The 21,543-nt window shown below is 49.4% G+C and overlaps 6 protein-coding genes across 6 annotated transcripts; all 6 read left to right on the top strand.

The window, feature by feature from the left end:
- The first annotated feature begins 2,644 nt into the window (after window positions 1-2,644).
- On the top strand, window positions 2,645-3,351 carry LOC146423401 (feather keratin Cos1-1/Cos1-3/Cos2-1-like). Its single transcript, XM_085044804.1, has one exon. The coding sequence runs from the start codon at window positions 2,664-2,666 to the stop codon at window positions 2,988-2,990; it is 327 nt and encodes a 108-aa protein (XP_084900930.1). The 5' UTR covers window positions 2,645-2,663; the 3' UTR covers window positions 2,991-3,351.
- Window positions 3,352-3,832: 481 nt separating this feature from the next.
- Window positions 3,833-5,505, top strand: LOC146423400 (feather keratin Cos1-2-like). Its single transcript, XM_085044800.1, has one exon. The coding sequence runs from the start codon at window positions 4,883-4,885 to the stop codon at window positions 5,192-5,194; it is 312 nt and encodes a 103-aa protein (XP_084900926.1). The 5' UTR covers window positions 3,833-4,882; the 3' UTR covers window positions 5,195-5,505.
- Window positions 5,506-7,586: 2,081 nt separating this feature from the next.
- On the top strand, window positions 7,587-8,001 carry LOC146423399 (feather keratin Cos1-1/Cos1-3/Cos2-1-like). The gene has a single exon (XM_085044805.1). The coding sequence runs from the start codon at window positions 7,606-7,608 to the stop codon at window positions 7,930-7,932; it is 327 nt and encodes a 108-aa protein (XP_084900931.1). The 5' UTR covers window positions 7,587-7,605; the 3' UTR covers window positions 7,933-8,001.
- Window positions 8,002-10,004: 2,003 nt separating this feature from the next.
- Window positions 10,005-10,963, top strand: LOC146423398 (feather keratin 3-like). Its single transcript, XM_085044803.1, has 2 exons — window positions 10,005-10,029; window positions 10,328-10,963. The coding sequence occupies exon 2, from the start codon at window positions 10,349-10,351 to the stop codon at window positions 10,643-10,645; it is 297 nt and encodes a 98-aa protein (XP_084900929.1). The 5' UTR covers window positions 10,005-10,029; window positions 10,328-10,348; the 3' UTR covers window positions 10,646-10,963.
- Window positions 10,964-13,770: 2,807 nt separating this feature from the next.
- Window positions 13,771-15,135, top strand: LOC146423397 (feather keratin Cos1-1/Cos1-3/Cos2-1-like). The gene is made up of 2 exons (XM_085044802.1): window positions 13,771-13,837; window positions 14,478-15,135. Exon 2 carries the CDS (start codon window positions 14,499-14,501, stop codon window positions 14,823-14,825), a length of 327 nt encoding a protein of 108 aa, XP_084900928.1. The 5' UTR covers window positions 13,771-13,837; window positions 14,478-14,498; the 3' UTR covers window positions 14,826-15,135.
- A 1,801-nt stretch (window positions 15,136-16,936) lies between these two features.
- LOC146423396 (uncharacterized) lies at window positions 16,937-19,451 on the top strand. Its single transcript, XM_085044807.1, has one exon. It carries the CDS (start codon window positions 17,333-17,335, stop codon window positions 18,956-18,958), a length of 1,626 nt encoding a protein of 541 aa, XP_084900933.1. The 5' UTR covers window positions 16,937-17,332; the 3' UTR covers window positions 18,959-19,451.
- Window positions 19,452-21,543: the final 2,092 nt, after the last annotated feature.

Genomic DNA, 21,543 nt, shown 5'->3' with positions numbered 1-21,543 from the left:
CCTTCTCCATGTGAATCCTTGGAATGAAAGAAGCCCTGTCCTTTTTGTAGCAACCCCTGAACTGCTGCAAAACTGCATGAGGCTTTCCCAAACCTTTGGCTTTCCAGAGAGAAAAGCCTCCACACCTTCACTCACAGCACAGGTTCTCCACCTCTTTGGTCATCTCTTACACATACAACAGGGCTGCAGTGGCTGCAGGATTGGGATTTCACACATTCCTGACACAGTGCTGGCTCACCTTTCAGAACGGCATGAAGAGGCATCTTTAGAAAAAACAATCAAATGGCTTTCTGAAGAAGCAAGAGAAGGCTGTGGAAATGGCCTGACTTGCCCACCCTGTGCAGAGATCATTTCACTCACCCCGTGGAACTGTGACCAGGCTCTTCTGTACCCACTGGAGGAGAGGGGTGCTGTGAGCCACCACGGAAGCCCACCAGGTGTCCCATGTGCAGCTCCACCACCACCATGGTAGCCCCTGAGGCTCAGAGCTTGTGTCAAATCATGGAGAAGGAAGGACTCTCCAACAGTTCTACTTTCCATGCTCAGATCCAGGATATCGTTGTCTCATGTCATCTCTCACAGTGCAGCAATACATCAATGCATGGGATCAGTGTGTGTATTTCTGTGTATGCATTGATGTCACTACATGTGTCTTCAAAGATAATATTTCTGTAGCTCCAAAGCATGAAACTTTTTCATGTTCTTGGCACAGCATGGACACTCCAGAGTCATGGTAGATGATGGACCTGAACAATCAGGAACAGATCTATCCCAAGGGAAAACATGGAATTGCCCAACTCACCTTTGCACTTTCACATGCAACACCAATTGCAACTGATTTGCCAAATAATCTCTCATGATCCTGAACCCTATTTTACACACAGCTGAGGGGTCAACCAAGCATGATGACAAAACAAAAACCATCTTCCCATGCTGTTGGAAGCTGCCACTGTTTCCCCTTCAGGTTTTTCAAGAGAAGTTACTTTTCCAAAACTCCTGCCTCTCCCTCCCACACATGGGAAAAGTCTTTTCTCAACATACCTCGTTCTTTTTGATGACATCATTTTCCTGTAGTTCCTGGTCTTAGACAAAGGCCAGTGGGGCCACAGGACTCCCCAACACCACAGAAAGACCAGAACCTTTTGAACTGAGAGCTTCTCCACGAGGCACGAGTAAGCACCCTGGGAAACAGCTCAGAGCCCCAAGGCTGCATGGAGGCAGCATGAAAGGCATGGCCTGGCTTTGGGATTGTCCTCGGTGAGACCTGAGTGCCATGGCCCTCTGCAGGTGCCTGCAGATCATGGGGGCTGAGTGTGTGTGAGTGGCTGGCACTGCTGGGCAGGGAAGTCCCTAGAGGCCTTGGAATGGTTGTGCTGAGCCGTGGGCTCAGGCCCAGCTGTGGACACACACACACGGGCACTGACACATTGCCAGCCTGCCCAGCTGTGCACAGAGAAGAAGCCAGGCGTACAGAGCCCAGCAAACGTGCACAGGGACACGGCCAGGGGGCTGCACACCAGTGCTCTGCCCTGGGCACAACCATCCCCGGGCAGGCCAGAGGCTCTTGGGCTGTTCCCACCTGTGCACAAGCACAGGGATGTGCAGATCCTGACACACACTGCAGCACAGCCGCACTGCCACACACATTACTGTGGGGAGCACATGGGGCACAGGCCATAGGAAGGGATGGGAGTGAGCAGCTGCAGGGGAGCTCCCAGGCAGAGCAGGTTCAGGGCACTCCAAGCAGGACAGATGCTCAGGCAGCAGTGCCACAGGAGTCTCATGGACTGTGCAGGTGGAGGAGGAAGGCAGAGAGGTTTTAACTCATGGGCAAATTATGTAGTCATAGGAACCCTTGGCTGCTGAGCTAAAGACTGGAACCACATGATGATGTTCCTGTTAGAAGGAACATAAAAAATCCAAGAGTGCCCCAGGTGGAATCACCTGCCTCCTTGCATTCCAATTAGTTATGGCCACACTGACACATCCTTGCCCCCAGGAAAACTGGGATCTCTCTACCAGCATTCTGAACAATGGTCCGTGAGGGATTGGGAATGAGATGAAGCCAGGAAATGCAAAGTCATTGTAGACAGAATCAGCAGCTCATGACATATCATTCCGTGAGACCCTTCCACCCCTTAGGATTATGCAGAAAATTTGTCACTTAGGCAGCAGACTCTGGGCCCTGAGGCACTGTGAGGCCAGGATAAAAGGCAGCCTAAATGGTGGCTCTCTCAACCACTTCTGTCACCTCCTTCTCCTTGGGAACCAGGCGAGTTGCAAGCCCCTTTCTCCTCCACCCCTCTCTAGGACAGGAGATGAGCTTTGCAGGCCTTGTTCCTGCTCCTGGTCCTGCTGGGGCTGTTCTCCCATGGTGGTCGTGTGGGCAGAGGGGTGTCCGTGTGTTCTGGCCACAGGCTGAGGCTGGGCTGAGGTGCTTCTTTTCATGCAGCTTAGGCAGCAGCACGGCTGGGCCTGTGTGAGCTCTGCAGGAGCATGCTGGGCTCAGGCAAAGGATGCCCAGGTTGGGCTGCACAGGCTGGAGCTGGGCAAGCTGCAGGGGCCTTGTGTGTCTGGGGGTGCCTTGCAGGCTGTGTCTCAGGTGTGCATGTGCTCTGCTTCCTCCCTGCCCTCTGGGCCAGGTGCAGCGCCAGGCTCCAGACATGTCCTGCCCTGAGAAGTGCCAGCAGTGCCAGCCCTGCAACCCTTGCTGCCAGCCCTGCGGCCCCTGCCCGCTGGCCAACAGCTGCAATGAGTGCTGTGTCAGGCAGTGCCAGAGCTCCACCGTCGTCATTGAGCCTCCTGCTGTGGTGGTGACCCTGCCTGGCCCCATCCTCAGCTCCTTCCCACAGAACACCGTGGTGGGATCCTCCACCTCGGCTGCCGTTGGCAGCATCCTCAGCTCTGAAGGAGTGCCCATCAGCTCCGGGGGCTTTGACATCTCCTGCATCACCCGCGGTTATGGGGAAAGATGTTGTCATCCCTGCTAAACATGCTGCTGCCAACATCCTTGGGCAGCCACCTGCAAGGCCTCAGAACATCGTGCTGGAGTGAAGACAGAACTTTAAGTCATTGGATTTAGACTTCCTCACTGCTGTATTCTTCTTCTCTCTACTTTCTGGTTTTTCCTTTGCTGTCAACACTACCCAATGCAAACCTCGTGAGACCTACTGGCCTCCTTCTCTCTGCAGGCCAGGCACATATACATCCCCATGGCATCTTAGTGGCTGCTCTTGTTGCTCTCTGTAGGCCTCCTCCTTTTCTTATTTAGACTCAATAAACTTGTTCAAGCATTCAAACATTGGTCTCTGATTTTTTCTTTCTTCTGGGGCAACTCTAACTGTGAGCTAATTAGAATAGATGGAAGAATCTCAGTGTAGGAACCCCTGCTGTGACATAACGACGAGAGGGAACTCACGGCAGTCTCAATATGAGATATAGAGTAAGCTCCATTTTATTTCACCAAACGAGAAATTTATATACTGTTACAGAAGTTACTAATTATAGCTACACACACACCTGCAGTCTGTTCTGACACATTCAGGGATCTTCCCGGTGACTCCCTTTTTCTTTCTCATAACACTTCTGACTCCCTATTCTTTCCCATGACATTCTTCCCACAGAACATTCTCAGGTAAACAAGCCACTGTAGCTTGTTAGGATTTTACTGAGGCCTGAGTATGCTGAGGCCCTGCTCAGGTATATTCAGTTAGCATAAGTTTTGCTGGAAAACTGCGTTTTCCAACACTGCTGTGCAATTTTCTTAGTGCCCTTTCCCTTGGAGCTGACAAAGATGGGCCTGACTGTGAGGGTGGTGACACACTTTAATAAATTGCCCAAAAAATTTTAGATGCATCAAGCATGGAACTATGCAAGACCAGGATGGACACAGCATTGAGCAACCTGGTTTAATGTGTGTCATCACTACCCATCTGGTGAGGGAAGCAAGTGTGGAAATAGGTGGTCTTTAAGTTCCCTTCCTGCTGGAGAATTGAACATGGACTGTTTATTCCTCAAGGAGAATCAAGACCTCAAAAGTTACCTGATGGGCCTGACCCACTTCCAGAATGGGCCAGGAAAATAGGTTGAACATGAATACTCATGTGATGTCACAGAGAGATGAGGGAGAGCTGGGCATGTATACGAGAAGGAAAGTGGTGCCTTGAAAGCTTTGCCACAAACAAACCCACAGGAATGACACAGGTTCACGTCACCTGCCTGCATGGAATGCCACCAGACCATGATCAGAGCATTCTGCCTGCCCTGACGTGTTTATATCCTGGAAATTGTTGGTGGTCTCATCCCGGACCTTACAGAAAACTTCACTTAGGAACACCCAAAAAATTAGGCAGGAAATAAAGAGGCCGCAGTGCAGGAAACCAGGACACAGCCCCTACCATTACCTGGGATGGTTTACATTGGTCATGAACAGGTCAGTAAATTATTACTTGCACCACGGTCCTACTGGGCTTGAGGCAGTGCAGGACTGCTATAAAAGGCAGCCCAAGTCTCTTCTCCCTCATCCACTTCTCTCACCTCCTCATCCTCCTCCTCAGGAATCAGGTGAGTGGGAAGCCCCTTCTCACCCTCTACCTCCTGCTTCCAAACCAGCTCTTTCCTGGCTGTAGGTCTCAGCTGACAGGGGCTGTTGGAGCCCAGGGCTGGGAGCTGCTTGTGCTGGGAGAGGGCAGGGGAGAGAAGGTCTTGTGCAGAGAGAGGCTGGGACTTGGCTGAGGTGGCTGCTGGGCTTGGAGCTGGGCAGTGCAGTGGGGGCCAGGAGGTGCCTTGGCTGCAGGGTGCTTGGCTGCAGTGCTGCTTCTCATGTGTTTGTGCTTTCTGCTTCTCCTGCCTTCCATGCCAGGTGCACCTGTGACCCCAAGCCATGTCCTGCTGCCCACCGCCCTGCAACCCTTGCTGCCAGCCCTGCGGCCCCTGCCCGCTGGCCAACAGCTGCAATGAGTGCTGTGTCAGGCAGTGCCAGAACTCCTACGTTGCCATCCAGCCCTCCCCCGTGGTGGTGACCCTGCCTGGCCCCATCCTCAGCTCCTTCCCACAGAACACCGTGGTGGGATCCTCTACCTCTGCTGCCATTGGAAACATCCTCAGCTGTGGTGGAGTTCCCATCAACTCCGGGGGCTTTGACATCTCCTGCATCACCAACTGCTATGGTGGAAGATGTTGTCCCCCCTGCTAAATCTGCTGGCAATATGCTCGTGAGAGAACCTTCATGGCCTCAGAACATGGAGCTGCACTGAAGATGGATCTTTGCAGCAATATATTGATGCCCTTGCTTTACTGTTGGTTTCTTCCACTCTCTTCCCTACCCTTCCTTTCCTGCCATCAACCTCCACTGCCAGCCCAGTTGCACCAGTTGGCCTCCATGCCTCCCTCTGCAGGCCAGGCAGATGGACACCTCCACTGCATCTTCGTAGTGGCTGCTCTGGGTGTTCTCTCAGAAACACCTGATTTTCTTCTTTTGACTCAATAAAGTTGTTTTGCATCCAATCCTGGGCCTCTAAATTCTCCTTTTTTGTGTGACAACTCTTCCACTGAGGTCAGAGTAAAAGGTGGAGGAAGCAGAAGCTGGGACACTCTGCAGTGGGTTTTAATTTTTTCCTTTTCCATTGGAGCCCACAAACACATCCCTTGCTTCTCCAAAGCAGTGACCATCAGGAGAAGATGATACCAGAAGTTCCCAGGAACTGAAATGGGAAGCAGCAATGCCTGGGCATAGTCCTCACCCTCCTCTTTTCCATATCCTCCCTCACATTAGGCCTTCTGACAAGCTGCTTTGCAGACAGGAAGGGTTGAGGGGCTTCACAGGCTCAGCCAAGCATTGGGACAGAACCAAAACCATCTTCCCGCCCTGTTGTAATTTGTCAATCTTCCTTCTTCTGGGTGTGAATAAAAAGAAAGTCTTCCATCCTACTGCTTCAACCTGCCAGATACGAGCACACTCTTTTCTCCATGTGCCTCATTCTCTCTGAAAAGATCATTTTCCTGCACCTCCTTCTCCTGAGCAAAGGCCAGGGTGCCCACAGGACTCCCCAGTCCCCACAGAGCCAACAGAATGCTGTAACATCAAAGCTTCTCCATGAGGCGGAAGCAAGAACCCTGGAAACAGTTCAGAGCCCCAAGGCTGCATGGAGGCAGCATGAAAGGCATGGCCTGGCTTTGGGATTGTCCTCGGTGAGACCTGAGTGCCATGGCCCTCTGCAGGTTCCTGCAGATTATGGGGGCTGAGTGTGTGTGAGTGGCTGGCACTGCTGGGCAGGGAAGTCCCTAGAGACCTTGGAATGGTTGTGCTGAGCCGTGGGCTCAGGCCCAGCTGTGGACACACACACACGGGCACTGACACATTGCCAGCCTGCCCAGCTGCGCACAGAGATGAAGCCAGGCGCACAGAGCCCAGCAAACATGCACAGGGACACGGCCAGGGGGCTGCACACCAGTGCTCTGCCCTGGGAACAACCATCCCCGGGCAGGCCAGAGGCTCTCGGGCTGTTCCCACCTGTGCACAAGCACAGGGATGTGCAGATCCTGGCACACACTGGGGCACAGCCACACTGCCACACACATTATTGTGGGGAGCACATGGGGCACAGGCCATAGGAAGGGATGGGAGTGAGCAGCTGCAGGGGAGCTCCCAGGCAGAGCAGGTTCAGGGCACTCTAAGCAGGACAGATGCTCAGGCAGCACCTCATGGACTGTGCAGGTAGAGAAGGAAGGCAGAGAGGTTTTACCCCAAGGACAAAGAACATGAAGGAGTTGCTTGGTTATTAGCCAACTATTGTAGAAATGGGCGAAGGTGGTACACTTCCTGTCTACAAGAACATAAAAAATCCAAAAGAATGCCCCAGGCTAGAATCACCTGCATCTTTGTTATCCCTGGTGCACTTCATTTGTGTTTTATGCCCAAACTGACACATCCTTGCCCCCATGGAAAACTGCTATCCTGCAGAGCAGCACTCGGGAAAAGTGTGTGTGAGGGAATGGCAAAGAGTTTAAGCCAGGAAATGCAAAGTCATTGTAGACAGAATCAGCAACTCATGACATTCCCAGAGATATTTCCATTCATTGGGATTATGCAGGAAATTTGTCACTTAGGCAAATTAGGACTCTGGGCCCTGAGGCACTGTGGGGCCAGGATAAAAGGCAGCCTAAATGGTGGCTCTCTCAACCACTTCTGTCACCTCCTTCTCCTTGGGAACCAGGTGAGTTGCAAGCCCCTTTCTCCTCCACCCCTCTCTAGGACAGGAGATGAGCTTTGCAGGCCTTGTTCCTGCTCCTTGTTCTCCTGGGGCTGTTCTCCCATGGTGGTCGTGTGGGCAGAGGGGTGTCCGTGTGTTCTGGCCAGAGGATGAGGCTGGGCTGAGGTGCTTCTTTTCATGCAGCTTAGGCAGCAGCATGGCTGGGCCTGGCTGAGCTCTGCAGGAGCGTGCTGGGCTCAGGCAAAGGATGCCCAGGTTGGGCTACACAGGCTGGAGCTGGGCCAGCTGCAGGGGCCTCGTGTGTCTGGGGGTGCCTTGCGGGCTGTGTCTCAGGTGTGCATGTGCTCTGCTTCCTCCCTGCCCTCCGTGCCAGGTGCAGCGCCAGGCTCCAGACATGTCCTGCCCTGAGAAGTGCCAGCAGTGCCAGCCCTGCAACCCTTGCTGCCAGCCCTGCGGCCCCTGCCCGCTGGCCAACAGCTGCAATGAGTGCTGTGTCAGGCAGTGCCAGAGCTCCACCATCGTCATTGAGCCTCCTGCTGTGCTGGTGACCCTGCCTGGCCCCATCCTCAGCTCCTTCCCACAGAACACCGTGGTGGGATCCTCCACCTCGGCTGCCGTTGGCAGCATCCTCAGCTCTGACGGAGTGCCCATCAGCTCCGGGGGCTTTGACATCTCCTGCATCACCCGCGGTTATGGGGAAAGATGTTGTCGTCCCTGCTAAACATGCTGCTGCCAACATCCTTGGGCAAAAACCTGCAAGACCTCAGAACATCGTGCTGGAGTGAAGACAGAACTTTAAAACATTGGATTTAGACTTTCTGCCTCCTGGTTCCTTCTCCTCTCTTATTTCTCTTTCCTTCCTTCCCTGTCAACACCACCCAATGCCAGCCGAGCGGGACCTGTTGGCCTCCTTCCCTCTGCAGGCCAGGCACATGGACATCCCCACGGCATCTTAGTGGCTGCTTCTCGTGCCGTCTCTGAGCCTCCTCCTTTTCTTCTTTAATCTCAATAAACTTGTTCAAGCATTCAAACCTCGTCCTCTGATTTGTTCTTCCTTCCAGGTCAATTCTTCTATTCTCCTCAGGAGAAAGGTGGAAAAGCAGAATATGGGACTCACTGCTATGGATTTTCCTTGTGCCCTTTATCTTGCAGCTGACAAATAAATCTCTGACCGTGATGCTGATGCGGCACTGGAACAAGTTGCCCGGAGAAGTTTCTTCTCATACCTAGAACTGTTAAATGCAACATTGCTCAGGACTTTGAGCCATTTTGTTTTGTGGATTCTGTCTAGGCCTGTTTTATGGTGTGGCTGTGGAGCTGGACATTAAATAAATCTTCTTTAAGTTCCTTTCCATTTCAAGTGTTTGAGTTGATAAAGTTGAGCAGATGGAACAACCACAAAACCATGGTGGAAAGGCAAAGAGTAAATTTATTTCCTTACCTCATTCCACAGAGAATGCCAAAGGTACACTCAGGTCAGGATGCTCAAGTGGGAATGTCATCCCACTTAGGCTCAGTCCTTGCTGGCAGGGCTCCTCTTTGCACCAGTGCTGTGATCTCCAGTGCCTTTTGTGATCTCTGAGATTTTATATTTCTCCCAAAACAGGGAGCTCAAGCATGTCTATGAAAGGGCCTCCAAGTTTCTCCAAAACACCAACATTGTTTCTACACAGAGATTCTGCTTCTCCAATCAGGATTACGAGCAGTAGGCATCCTTTCTGGAGTTTCCCGCACTGAGTGTCTCCAAGCCTTGGCATTCCCTGCTGCAAGGTCACTTGAGCAAACCTAAAATCGTCCTCCTCATTCTTCTGCTTTTAACCCTTTCCTCCCAACCCAATCCATTTCTAATGAATTGCACTTTCACAGCGGCATCACCAGTGTGACAAATGTGCTCAGTGTTGGGCAGTGCTGAGACCCCTTTGGACACAGTTGAGTCTGACTCTGTCACACATGGCAGAAGACACTGGCATCTTCTCACAGAGCCCATTCCTGCAGCCTTCTGCCCCAGCTACAGTACATTCCTACTCTTACAGAAGTGAAAGGATCCATCACTGTGTGAAGTACAATCAGATGAATAAAATTTTCAACAGCAACGTATTATGAAAGATTTTCTTTCAACTGCCTTGTCTCCAGCCTCAAGTTGTTCCCATCATATTTTCCCTTCCCTGCCCACCTCAGAAGTGGGAGGAGTAGCGGGGTTTACTGGGGTCTGGCCATCCAGCCAAGGTCAAGTCAGCAGAGCTGGTAAAAACAACAAAGGATTGTTGGAAGAGCAAATGTGGTGAGAAACATCAGGCTGGACAAGAAACCCTGGTGAGGTAGGGCAGCATTTTTCTGGGAGAAGCATCCTTGTTCTGGCTCTTGGAAAGAAGCACAAGAGAGGACAGGGGAAGAGCAGTAAAGAGGTAGAGAAGCAGGAATGGACCGTTGACTCAAGGCTGACCCAGTAGAAAGGAATCGAGAGGCATCACCTGACTGCATGGAATGCCACCAGAACAAGATCCGAGCATTCTGCCAGCGCTGACGTGTTCATATCCCAGAAATTCCTGGGTCTCTCATCCTGGCCCTTATGGAAGCCTTCAGATTGGAACACCCATAGAATTAGCCAGGAAATAGAGACACCAGTGCAAGAAACCAGGACACAGCCCCTACCATTAGCTGGGATGGTTCAAGTTTGACATGAGCTGGTCAGAAAATTATCACTTCCACCAAGGTGCCGCTGGGCTTGGAACAGTGCAGGACTGCTATAAAAGGCAGCCCAAGTCCCTGCTCCCTCATCCACTTCTCTCACCTCCTCCTCCTCCTCCTCAGGAATCAGGTGAGTGGGAAGCCCCTTCTCACCCTCTTCCTCCTGCTTCAAGACCAGCTCTTTCCTGGCTGTAGGTCTCAGCTGATAGCAGCTGCTGGAGCCCAGGGCTGGGAGCTGCTTGTGCTGGGAGAGGGCAGGGGAGAGAAGGTCTTGTGCAGAGAGAGGCTGGGACTTGGCTGAGGTGGCTGCTGGGCTTGGAGCTGGGCAGTGCAATGGGGGCCAGGAGGTGCCTCGGCTGCAGGGTGCTTGGCTGCAGTGCTGCTTCTCATGTGTTTGTGCTTTCTGCTTCTCCTGCCTTCCATGCCAGGTGCACCTGTGACCCCGAGCCATGTCCTGCAACCCTTGCTGCCAGCCCTGCGGCCCCTGCCCGCTGGCCAACAGCTGCACTGAGTGCTGTGTCAGGCAGTGCCAGAACTCCTACGTGGCCATCGAGCCCTCCCCCGTGGTGGTGACCCTGCCTGGCCCCATCCTCAGCTCCTTCCCACAGAACACCGTGGTGGGATCCTCTACCTCTGCTGCCGTTGGCAACATCCTCAGCTCTGGTGGGGTTCCCATCAGCTCTGGGGGCTTTGACATCTCCTGCATCACCAACTGCTATGGTGGAAGATGTTGTCCCCCCTGCTAAATCTGCTGGCAATATGCTCGTGAGAGAACCTCCATGGCCTCAGAACATGGAGCTGCACTGAAGATGGAACCTTGGGACTTTGCATGTAGGGTTTATGACAGTTGTTTCCTTGTTCTCCTTTCTTTTCTCTCTTCCCTTCCTTTCCTGCCTCCACCCCCACTGCCAGCCTAGTGGGACCTGTTGGCCTCCCTCCCTGCCTCCCTCTGCAGGCCAGGCAGATGGAGTCCTCCACCGCATCTTAGAGGCTGCTCCTGATGCCCTTTGTGAGCCTCTTCATTTTCTCCTTTAGACTCAATAAAGCTGTTTTGCATCCAAAAATTCCCTTTCTGATTCCCTTTCTGACTGCGGGAACTCTTCCAGTGAGCTTAGGGCAAAAGGTGGAGGAAGCAGAAGCTTGGACTCCCTGCAGTGGATTTTAATTTGTGACTTTTTTCTTGGAACTGGACAACACATCCCTCACCACTCCACTGCAACTACCACTGGGGAGAAGATGGCTCCAAAACCTGACAGAAAGGGGGAGGGGGAATCTGCCATGCCAGGGCACAGCCCACAACCTCCTCTCTTCAGACACCTCCCTCGCATTTACTGCTCTGCCCACTTTCTGTCCAGACCGGCAGGGCTGAGGGGTTTCACAGGGTAGGATTGGTATCAGCCACACAAAAGAACTGATTGGGGTCAGCTGTTCCATGGAGGCCTTTGCACGTGAATGCACCATGAAGGCAGTTGTGACCCCATGAAGTGCTTGCTCCAGAAAAGATTCCTGGCAGGAATCCACTGCAGTGGAGAGAAGGCCACAATGGAGCAGGTCCTGCTGGCAGGACTTGTTCCCCTGTTGGGGAGCTACCCTGGAGCATTCTGTTCTTGAGAAAGTGCACCCCTTGCAAATGACCCATCCACCCTTCTCCATGTGAATCCTTGGAATGAAAGAAGCCCTGTCCTTTTTGTAGCAACCCCTGAACTGCTGCAAAACTGCACGAAACTTTCCCAAACCTTTGGCTTTCCAGAGAGAAAAGCCTCCACACCTTCACTCACAGCACAGGTTCTCCACCTCTTTGGTCATCTCTTACACATACAACAGGGCTGCAGTGGCTGCAGGATTGGGATTTCACACATTCCTGACACAGTGCTGGCTCACCTTTCAGAATGGCATGAAGAGGCATCTTTAGAAAAAACAATCAAATGGCTTTCTGAAGAAGCAAGAGAAGGCTGTGGAAATGGCCTGACTTGCCCACCCTGTGCAGAGATCATTTCACTCACCCCGTGGAACTGTGACCAGGCTCTTCTGTACCCACTGGAGGAGAGGGGTGCTGTGAGCCACCACGGAAGCCCACCAGGTGTCCCATGTGCAGCTCCACCACCACCATGGTAGCCCCTGAGGCTCAGAGCTTGTGTCAAATCATGGAGAAGGAAGGACTCTCCAACAGTTCTACTTTCCATGCTCAGATCCAGGATATCGTTGTCTCACGTCATCTCTCACAGTGCAGCAATACATCAATGCATGGGATCAGTGTGTGTATTTCTGTGTATGCATTGATGTCACTACATGTGTCTTCAAAGATAATATTTCTGTAGCTCCAAAGCATGAAACTTTTTCATGTTCTTGGCACAGCATGGACACTCCAGAGTCATGGTAGATGATGGACCTGAACAATCAGGAACAGATCTATCCCAAGGGAAAACATGGAATTGCCCAACTCACCTTTGCACTTTCACATGCAACACCAATTGCAACTGATTTGCCAAATAATCTCTCATGATCCTGAACCCTATTTTACACACAGCTGAGGGGTCAACCAAGCATGATGACAAAACAAAAACCATCTTCCCATGCTGTTGGAAGCTGCCACTGTTTCCCCTTCAGGTTTTTCAAGAGAAGTTACTTTTCCAACACTCCTGCCACCCCCTCCCACACATAGGCAAAGTCTTTTCTCAACATACCTCATTCTTTTTGACTACATACTTTTCCTGTAGCTCCTGGTCTTCAACAAAGGCCAGTGGGGCCAAAGGACTCCCCAACACCACAGAAAGACCAGAACCTTTTGAACTGAGAGCTTCTCCATGAGGCAGGAACAAGCACCCTGGAAAACCGTTCAGAGCCCCAAGGCTGCCTGGAGGCAGCATGAAAGGCATGGCCTGGGTATGGGATTGTCCGTTGGTGAGACCTGATTGCCATGGCCCTCTGCAGGTGCCTGCAGATCATGGGGGCTGAGTGTGTGTGAGTGGCTGGCACTGCTGGGCAGGGAAGTCCCTAGAGGCCTTGGAATGGTTGTGCTGAGCCGTGGGCTCAGGCCCAGCTGTGGACACACACACACGGGCACTGACACATTGCCAGCCTGCCCAGCTGTGCACAGAGATGAAGCCAGGCGCACAGAGCCCAGCAAATGTGCACAGGGACACGGCCAGGGGGCTGCACACCAGTGCTCTGCCCTGGGAACAACCATCCCCGGGCGGGCCAGAGGCTCTCGGGCTGTTCCCACCTGTGCACAAGCACGGGGATGTGCAGATCCTGGCACACACTGGGGCACAGCCACACTGCCACACACATTACTGTGGGGAGCACATGGGGCACAGGCCATAGGAAGGGATGGGAGTGAGCAGCTGCAGGGGAGCTCCCAGGCAGAGCAGATTCAGGGCACTCCAAGCAGGACAGATGCTCAGGCAGCAGTGCCACAGGAGTCTCATGGACTGTGCAGCTAGAGTAGGAAGGCAGAGTGATTTTGCCCCATGGACAAGGTACATGAAGGAGCTGTTTGGTTATAAGCCAACTATTGTAGAGATGGGCGAAGGTGGTACACTTCCTGTCTACAAGAACATAAAAAATCCAAAAGAATGCCCCAGGCAGGAATCACCTGCATCATTGTTATCCCTGGTGCACTTCATTTGTGTTTTATGCCCAAACTGACACGTCCTTGCCCCCAAGGAAAACTGCTATCCTGCAGAGCCGCACTCGGGAAAAGTGTGCGTGAAGGAATGGCAAAGGGTTTAAGCCAGGAAATGCAAAGTCATTGTAGACAGAATAAGCAACTCATGACATTCCCAGAGATGTTTCCGTTCATTGGGATTATGCAGGAAATTTGTCACTTAGGCAAATTAGGACTCTGGGCCCTGAGGCACTGTGGGGCCAGGATAAAAGGCAGCCTAAATGGTGGCTCTCTCAACCACTTCTGTCACCTCCTTCTCCTTGGGAACCAGGTGAGTTGCAAGCCCCTTTCTCCTCACACCCTCTCTAGGACAGGGGATGAGCTTTGCAGGCCTTGTTCCTGCTCCTTGTTCTTCTGGGGCTGTTCTCCCATGGTGGTAGTGTGGGGAGAGGGGTGTCACTGTTGAGTCGCTAGCAGAGATGGAAAGCCCCGATTCTCAGCGTGGCATAGAAAAAAGTACTTTATTGTTTGAATCCAACATATATATAGAGTTTTCAAAGGTCACCCAGATTGGTCAGCCAGAAAGCTCCCCCTAGGCCTGATTGCCCAGGCCTGCACTGTCCAAATCTTGAGACACTGTTTTTAATAACATCCAAACTTTATCTTTGTTTATAAAACACAAAAAGAATTCTCGTGGGAAAGACCTGTGCTAGCCGCAGAGGGGTGTCCATGTGTTCTGGCCAGAGGATGAGGCTCAGCTGAGGTGCTTCTTTTCATGCAGCGTAGGCAGGAGCATGGCTGGGCCTGGCTGAGCTCTGCAGGAGCGTGCTGGGCTCAGGCAAAGGATGCCCAGGTTGGGCTGCACAGGCTGGACCTGGGCAAGCTGCAGGGGCCTTGTGTGTCTGGGGGTGCCTTGCGGGCTGAGTCTCAGGTGTGCGTGTGCTCTGCTTCCTCCCTGCCCTCCGTGCCAGGTGCAGCGCCAGGCTCCAGACATGTCCTGCCCTGAGAAGTGCCAGCAGTGCCAGCCCTGCAACCCTTGCTGCCAGCCCTGCGGCCCCTGCCCGCTGGCCAACAGCTGCAATGAGTGCTGTGTCAGGCAGTGCCAGAGCTCCACCGTCGTCATTGAGCCTCCTGCTGTGCTGGTGACCCTGCCCGGCCCCATCCTCAGCTCCTTCCCACAGAACACCGTGGTGGGATCCTCCACCTCGGCTGCCGTTGGCAGCATCCTCAGCTCTGACGGAGTGCCCATCAGCTCCGGGGGCTTTGACATCTCCTGCATCACCCGCGGTTATGGGGAAAGATGTTGTCGTCCCTGCTAAACATGCTGCTGCCAACATCCTTGGGCAAAAACCTGCAAGACCTCAGAACATCTTGCTGGAGTGAAGACAGAACTTTAAGACATTGGATTTAGACTTTCTGCCTCCTGGTTCCTTCTCCTCTCTTATTTCTCTTTCCTTCCTTCCCTGTCAACACCACCCAATGCCAGCCTAGCGGGACCTGTTGGCCTCCTTCCCTCTGCAGGCCAGGCACATGGACATCCCCACGGCATCTTAGTGGCTGCTTCTCGTGCCGTCTCTGAGCCTCCTCCTTTTCTTCTTTAATCTCAATAAACTTGTTCAAGCATTCAAACCTCGTCCTCTGATTTGCTCTTCCTTCCGGGTCAATTCTTCTATTCTCCTCAGGAGAAAGGTGGAAAAGCAGAATATGGGACTCACTGCTATGGATTTTCCTTGTGCCCTTTATCTTGCAGCTGACAAATAAATCTCTGACCGTGATGCTGATGCGGCACTGGAACAAGTTGCCCGGAGAAGTTTCTTCTCATACCTAGAACTGTTAAATGCAACATTGCTCAGGACTTTGAGCCATTTTGTTTTGTGGATTCTGTCTAGGCCTGTTTTATGGTGTGGCTGTGGAGTTGGAAATTAAATAAATCTTCTTTAAGTTCCTTTCCATTTCAAGTGTTTGAGTTGATAAAGTTGAGCAGATGGAACAACCACAAAACCATGGTGGAAAGGCAAAGAGTAAATTTATTTCCTTACCTCATTCCACAGAGAATGCCAAAGGTACACTCAGGTCAGGATGCTCAAGTGGGAATGTCATCCCACTTAGGCTCAGTCCTTGCTGGCAGGGCTCCTCTTTGCACCAGTGCTGTGATCTCCAGTGCCTTTTGTGATCTCTGAGATTTTACATTTCTCCCAAAACAGGGAGCTCAAGCACGTCTATGAAAGGGCCTCCAAGTTTCTCCAAAACACCAACATTGTTTCTACACAGAGATTCTGCTTCTCCAATCAGGATTACGAGCAGTAGGCATCCTTTCTGGAGTTTCCCGCACTGAGTGTCTCCAAGCCTTGGCATTCCCTGCTGCAAGGTCACCTGAGCAAACCTAAAATCGTCCTCTTCATTCTTCTGCTTTTAACCCTTTCCTCCCAACCCAATCCATTTCTAATGAATTGCACTTTCACAGCGGCATCACCAGTGTGACAAATGTGCTCAGTGTTGGGCAGTGCTGAGACCCCTTTGGACACAGTTGAGTCTGACTCTGTCACACATGGCAGAAGACACTGGCATCTTCTCACAGAGCCCATTCCTGCAGCCTTCTGCCCCAGCTACAGTACATTCCTACTCTTTGTAAGGGTCGATCCAAGAATCGAGTTCTGTCTCAACATTTCTCATCAGAAATTACAGGTGCAGGACTCACGCAGAGAATGCTTTGTACTCACCTAAAGCTGGTGCGGAGCGAATGCTTCGTGCCTGCCTAAGGTGGTACAGAACGAAGACTTTGCACCTGCCTGAGCTGATACAGAACAAAGGCCTTGTGCCTGCCAATGCAGGTATGTGACGAAGGCTTTGCACCCGTTGCCCTGACACCCATTGTGAAAAACCTGCCGACCATGCCTCGGACACTCCTCCCCTGACCCTGCCAAGTGGAGATTGGCAAATCTCCACAAGAATTAAGGGGGAGCAAAGGCGGCTGGCAAGGAGGGACCAGGTGTATGGACTAGCATAAAAGACAGCTTTGGAGTGGCTGAACTCCGAAGATCTTCCCCACCGAAAGATCACCTTGATCTTTGCAGAGGCCAAGGAACGCCGACTGAACGGGACTCCAGGGACGCCGGACGTCTGTGGACCCGTGGTGGTAGCTATAGCCCCTTTCCTTCCCTTTCCTCCCCATCTTTTCCCAATTTTCTCTCTTTCTCTCTCTATCGCAGGCCGCTTTACAGGCCAAATTAATAAAGTTCCCCCTTGGATTGAAATTTAACTCCCTTGACTTGTTGCATTTTGTGTTTACTTTTCCTTTTTGCACTCTGAGATCGTAGCTGGTATGAACCATCACGCGTCTGCTTACGAGTGGACCGTGACATAAATTGGCGTCACGGACAGGATCCTGATAGAGGCTGAGGGACAAAACCCCTCGAAACTCATTTTTTGAGGACTCTATTGGGATTCCGGCTATCAGAACTTAGAGTGCAAAAAGAAGGGGAGTTAAATTTTTGTTTTAGTGACACCTGAGAAAGGGTAAGAGTGGCCATTGGCAAGTATCTAACTTTCTCAAGTAGATTTGAGCTGTTTTTTGTTGTTTTTGAAGTTGTTTTGTTTTAGGATTAAGAATTTGTTTCTCAAGTGAATTTTGAGCTGTTGTTGTTGCATTGTTTTTGGAGTTGTTTTGTTGCAGGATAGATTTTTGAGCTGTTTTTGTTGTTATATTGTTTTTAGGTTGTCTGGTTTCTGAATCAGGATAGAGAGAAATGTTTCTCAAGTGGATTTGAGTTGTTTTTGTTGTTGGTTTTGTTGTTGGTTTTATTTCTGAGTCAGGATAAGGAGAAAGATGTCTGGCAAACAGGAGAAGAGAGATTTTCAGTTGGTGGATGATAAAAATGTATTATTTACATTTTTGGCTAAATATGGTGCTCGACCCTCTCCTATTGGGGAAGATTGGGCTCGAGAGAATTGGAAAAATATGCAGAGTATAGTAGATCGGATTTCTCTGCTACAGAATGAGGCTAAGGTTAAGTTTTTACTACCAGGAAAAAGCAAGACAATAGTCTGTTCTGTTTTGGGTGCCAGCTTGATCGCAGCCATTGAAGACCATCATAGGCAGCGTAGTAATGAAGGAAAAATCATAGAATCCTTAGAAAACCTGGTGCTCTGTCACCAAACAACAATTTCCAAACTGGAAAAGGAATTAGAGCGCAAGGAAGAAGAAAACCGTTCCTTAAGGGCTGCTCTTGAAGTAAATCACACTAATTCACAGAACACTAGTTCACAGAATATAGCATCATCAGGATCAATTAACCTGATGTATCCACAGAAGGAATTGGAACAGATGACAAAATTTGATGAAAATCCCCCTTATTTAAGACCCTTATTCAAAACTGAATTTTCTTACCCTAATGATGAAGATACAGACCCCCACATAACCACCAAGGAAACGCCCTATTCTGCCACTAAACTAGCCAAGTTAAAAAGGGAATATGGGCATCTTATCAAAGAATCTGAAACAGAATATGTGTCTTTAACTGGGGGTGACCAAATACAATTGAGTGCAAAGGAGGCTGAGGGTTATTGGGGCCACGGAGTTTTCTTAACAACAGGTGATCACCGAGCCCCATGGTCTCCAACTCAGTGTGCTGCTTACTGGGCTGGAGGGTTAAACCCTCTGGACAGGGGAGACCCCTTGGCAATAATAGGCACAGCTGACCAATTACTAGAAAGTGTACACAAAGCTGCTTGCCTACAAATGATACATGAGAGAAAACTAATTCTTGGATGTGAATTACCAATGATGTTATCTGTTAACCCTGAAATTATGACTGCCTTAATAAGGGGACTGCCTGAATCACTCAAAACCACAGAGACAAGTCTCCAGAAGACCACAGCATCAACGAGTCCTGTGGAGCGGTCTCAGATTTTTATGTGCAGAGGTGATAATAGCAGAAATACAGGCAGTACCAGTACAGACTCTTACACAAATTCCTCTGACTTTTCAACACCAGTCCTGCCAGGTAACAGACCTCACCCTAGACCTAAAGTCTGGACATGGGGGGAGGTAACACAAGAATTAGTTGATTACAGTAGAAAATACTGTCTGATAAAGCCTCTAGAAGAGACATCAAGAGGTATCCAGCAAGTAGGAGTTAAAAATGCACTGCCCTGCCCCAGCAAAACTATGGATGTTGCCAAGGAACTGTCACAGCCTAAACCCCTTTCTGTCCAACTTGATTGGTGGCGTTTAGGACTTAAAAAAGGAATTCCTAGAGATTTGATGGATGGTTTACCTTTAGAAAAATTGTGCAAACGGGTAACTCAGTGGCGTGTGACAAAACCACCTTCCTCTGTGAAAGAAAGTGCACCCGTCGCAGCTTCTGCCCCCCCCTTTCGTGGATGGTGCAGACAAGACATCAAAGCAAACCTTTTTCTCCAGAACAGGGAAACTAGGATCTCCATTTCCTAGTGGTGGGCAGGAAAATGGAGAATGGATCTATGTTAAACAGCTCACCAAAACAGAAAAAGGAGATGTGTTAATAACAGCTATCGTGGGATTTTATTCTCGCAGTTTTAAGGATGCTGAGAAAAGGTATACTGCTTGGGAGAAAGGCTTGTTTGTGGTAAGCCTGGCTTTCATTGAAGTCAATGCACAGATTGACCATTTCTGTGATGTGTTTTCTGTAACAGAAGAAGCCTCAAAGAACCTTTCTATCCAAGAAACGGAGAGCCTGGATATCAACCAAGATAAACCTGCCTCAGTCATCCGGGTGGCCCCTCCTTTTTCCCAACACCAAACAATAAATGCCTGGCTTATTGTTCCATCATTTTAATTCCCTTTTGCCTGAAAAGGGCAAGGTCTCTATTTTTTGTTTTTGCAGGAGAACCCCGTGGGACTTTAAGAATTTCTATAGAAGAAATATGAATAAAAATTGAAGACTTAAATCTGAAAATGGCCTACAAAATTTTCATTATATTGCTCATGCTTTTCTGCATTACACCTTCTTCCTATAACCAAAATAATAATGAATTGCCTTGGTCTCAAGCCTTCATAGAATATTCTAGCTCTTCCAGAAATTATCCCAAAAATAACCATCCAAATTTGGCTTTAGTTGTAATGCATGATGACAAAATTTACCATTCATCCGAGTGGGGTTGGGATAAGAACGAGTGGATTAGAACCCTACCTGGTTTTATTGATGAAAAAATTCAAGTGGGATGCAGAAAAGTAGAATCTGGTTTTCAAAATGAAAAAGCCTCTTATATTTCAGCTCGTGGTTATTTTTCAGATTTCAATATGACATCCAAAATTCACCCTGGCATTTCAAAAGAAATATGTCCTACTAGAGATTGGAAATGTTCTAAACAAGATGCTTTTTCCTTGTGTTGCCGCCAGAAATTTACAGACAAATATACTCCTGTAGACCCGAGGAATATTAATGTAGAAATTATCAAATCCTGCCAGGAAGAGCAAGGTGATTGCTGGTTCAATTTTACTATGGTTAATTCTCTCTATGTGGTGTGCGAGTGGGTTTTTGACCCAAAGAAACCACCATTATCGGGTTTAAACCAGAAGTTCAAAATAAATGCTGTGACTAAACCAAACCTAGTGGCAATACTCACACACCAAAATAAGGACATTTCCCTTGATTTAAACAATAAGGAAACACCCTTTTTTGTCATTACTCAGGGTGATGATATCTATATAAGATGTCGATTAATGGCTGAATCCCTCACCGAACCAGTAAACAGCTATGGTATTGGACCACATGGCTCTATCCTATCATGCAGAACTCAAAATCTGGACTGTTGGTTAAATTTCACTGAAGTAAAATTTTCCCATAAGGTTATGTGTGGAAAAAATGACACCAAATATTGGGGAGAATTAATAATAGAAGTTTCAAAGCCTACAATTCCTCCAAAATTAACACTTCAACCAAAAATCTATGAAGTTGGACCCTTTGTGATTGGAAACACTGGCCAACAACAAATGATATTTAAACCAGAATGGTCTCTAAAAAAGGTTGAATTACTAATGCAAAATAATATCTCAGAAATTCAACCTGCCTGTTCTCCTTTTTTGCGCACCTCTTATGAGGGATGGACCACCTGGCTACGTAGATCTTTTCGGAGACGAGCATCAAGAGACCTGACTGGTATTTTGGGAACCGGATTGGGGGTTCTAAATAGCATTGATTCGGAGGTGTTATTGAACAAATTGGCTACTACAACCTTCGATCTGACAAAAATGCAACAGCCTTTACAATCTTCCCTTTTGGCTTTGGGAACACATCAGTGGCTACTGTCCAATGTGTTACCGAAATGGGAAAAAATAAACATAAAAGATCATGAACTGATTCTAGACACACTCGGTGTGGCCCAAAGTAATATTTCTTTGGCTCTCAGTTGCATTCAAGCTCAATTGTGGATGCAATCAGTGGCCGCATCTATTATAAGAGAAGGAGAAGAAGGTATTTTTCCTGCAGAAATCCGTAAAATAGTTTGGGATAGTGCCAACAATTTTGAAAGGAACCTCCAATCATGGTGGAAGTTAGTAAATTTTACCTATGATCCTGTTAGTAACACTGCTACAGCTTATGTGTTGACTATTCACAATGCTTCAGTATCTATGATTTATCCTGGTTTTGCATTAGGCTTGAATCACAATGGGACTATACTCTATCCTTTCAAGCACAGAGCATGGGCCCAAAAGGTGAATGATAAATGGCAAACAATAGATCTGGAATCCTGCATTGTGCAGGAACAACTAGGAATTATCTGTGAAAGTAACACCATCAGAACACAAGATTTTTGTTTAGACACTGACCAAAATGTTTGCCATTTTGAAATTCGTCCTGAAATTAACCCTGAAACCGTAATCATTTACATTGGCAAGGGTTGTGCATGCTTAAGAACTGTTTGTAGTGATATCACAGTAGGAAATGTGATAGCTTATACCAGTAATCATACAAATATTTGTATTTGTAATTTTACTGAAATCATGGGATGTGACTTCTCTTACTCAGCTCCAGTCGCTTCCCACCAAATTCTGAA

This window comes from Lichenostomus cassidix, unplaced genomic scaffold (assembly GCF_008360975.1).
Source record: "Lichenostomus cassidix isolate B80296 unplaced genomic scaffold, HeHo_3.0 HiC_scaffold_647, whole genome shotgun sequence".
Taxonomy (NCBI): Eukaryota; Metazoa; Chordata; class Aves; order Passeriformes; family Meliphagidae; genus Lichenostomus; species Lichenostomus cassidix.
The sequence above is the reverse complement of the archived record's forward strand: the minus strand, read 5'-3'. Positions and strand labels throughout refer to the sequence as shown.

Coding starts and splice junctions, on each gene's coding strand:
- LOC146423401 (XM_085044804.1), top strand. CDS start 2,664: ATGTCCTGCCCTGAGAAGTGCCAGCAGTGCCAGCCCTGCAACCCTTGC.
- LOC146423400 (XM_085044800.1), top strand. CDS start 4,883: ATGTCCTGCTGCCCACCGCCCTGCAACCCTTGCTGCCAGCCCTGCGGC.
- LOC146423399 (XM_085044805.1), top strand. CDS start 7,606: ATGTCCTGCCCTGAGAAGTGCCAGCAGTGCCAGCCCTGCAACCCTTGC.
- LOC146423398 (XM_085044803.1), top strand. CDS start 10,349: ATGTCCTGCAACCCTTGCTGCCAGCCCTGCGGCCCCTGCCCGCTGGCC.
- LOC146423397 (XM_085044802.1), top strand. CDS start 14,499: ATGTCCTGCCCTGAGAAGTGCCAGCAGTGCCAGCCCTGCAACCCTTGC.
- LOC146423396 (XM_085044807.1), top strand. CDS start 17,333: ATGTCTGGCAAACAGGAGAAGAGAGATTTTCAGTTGGTGGATGATAAA.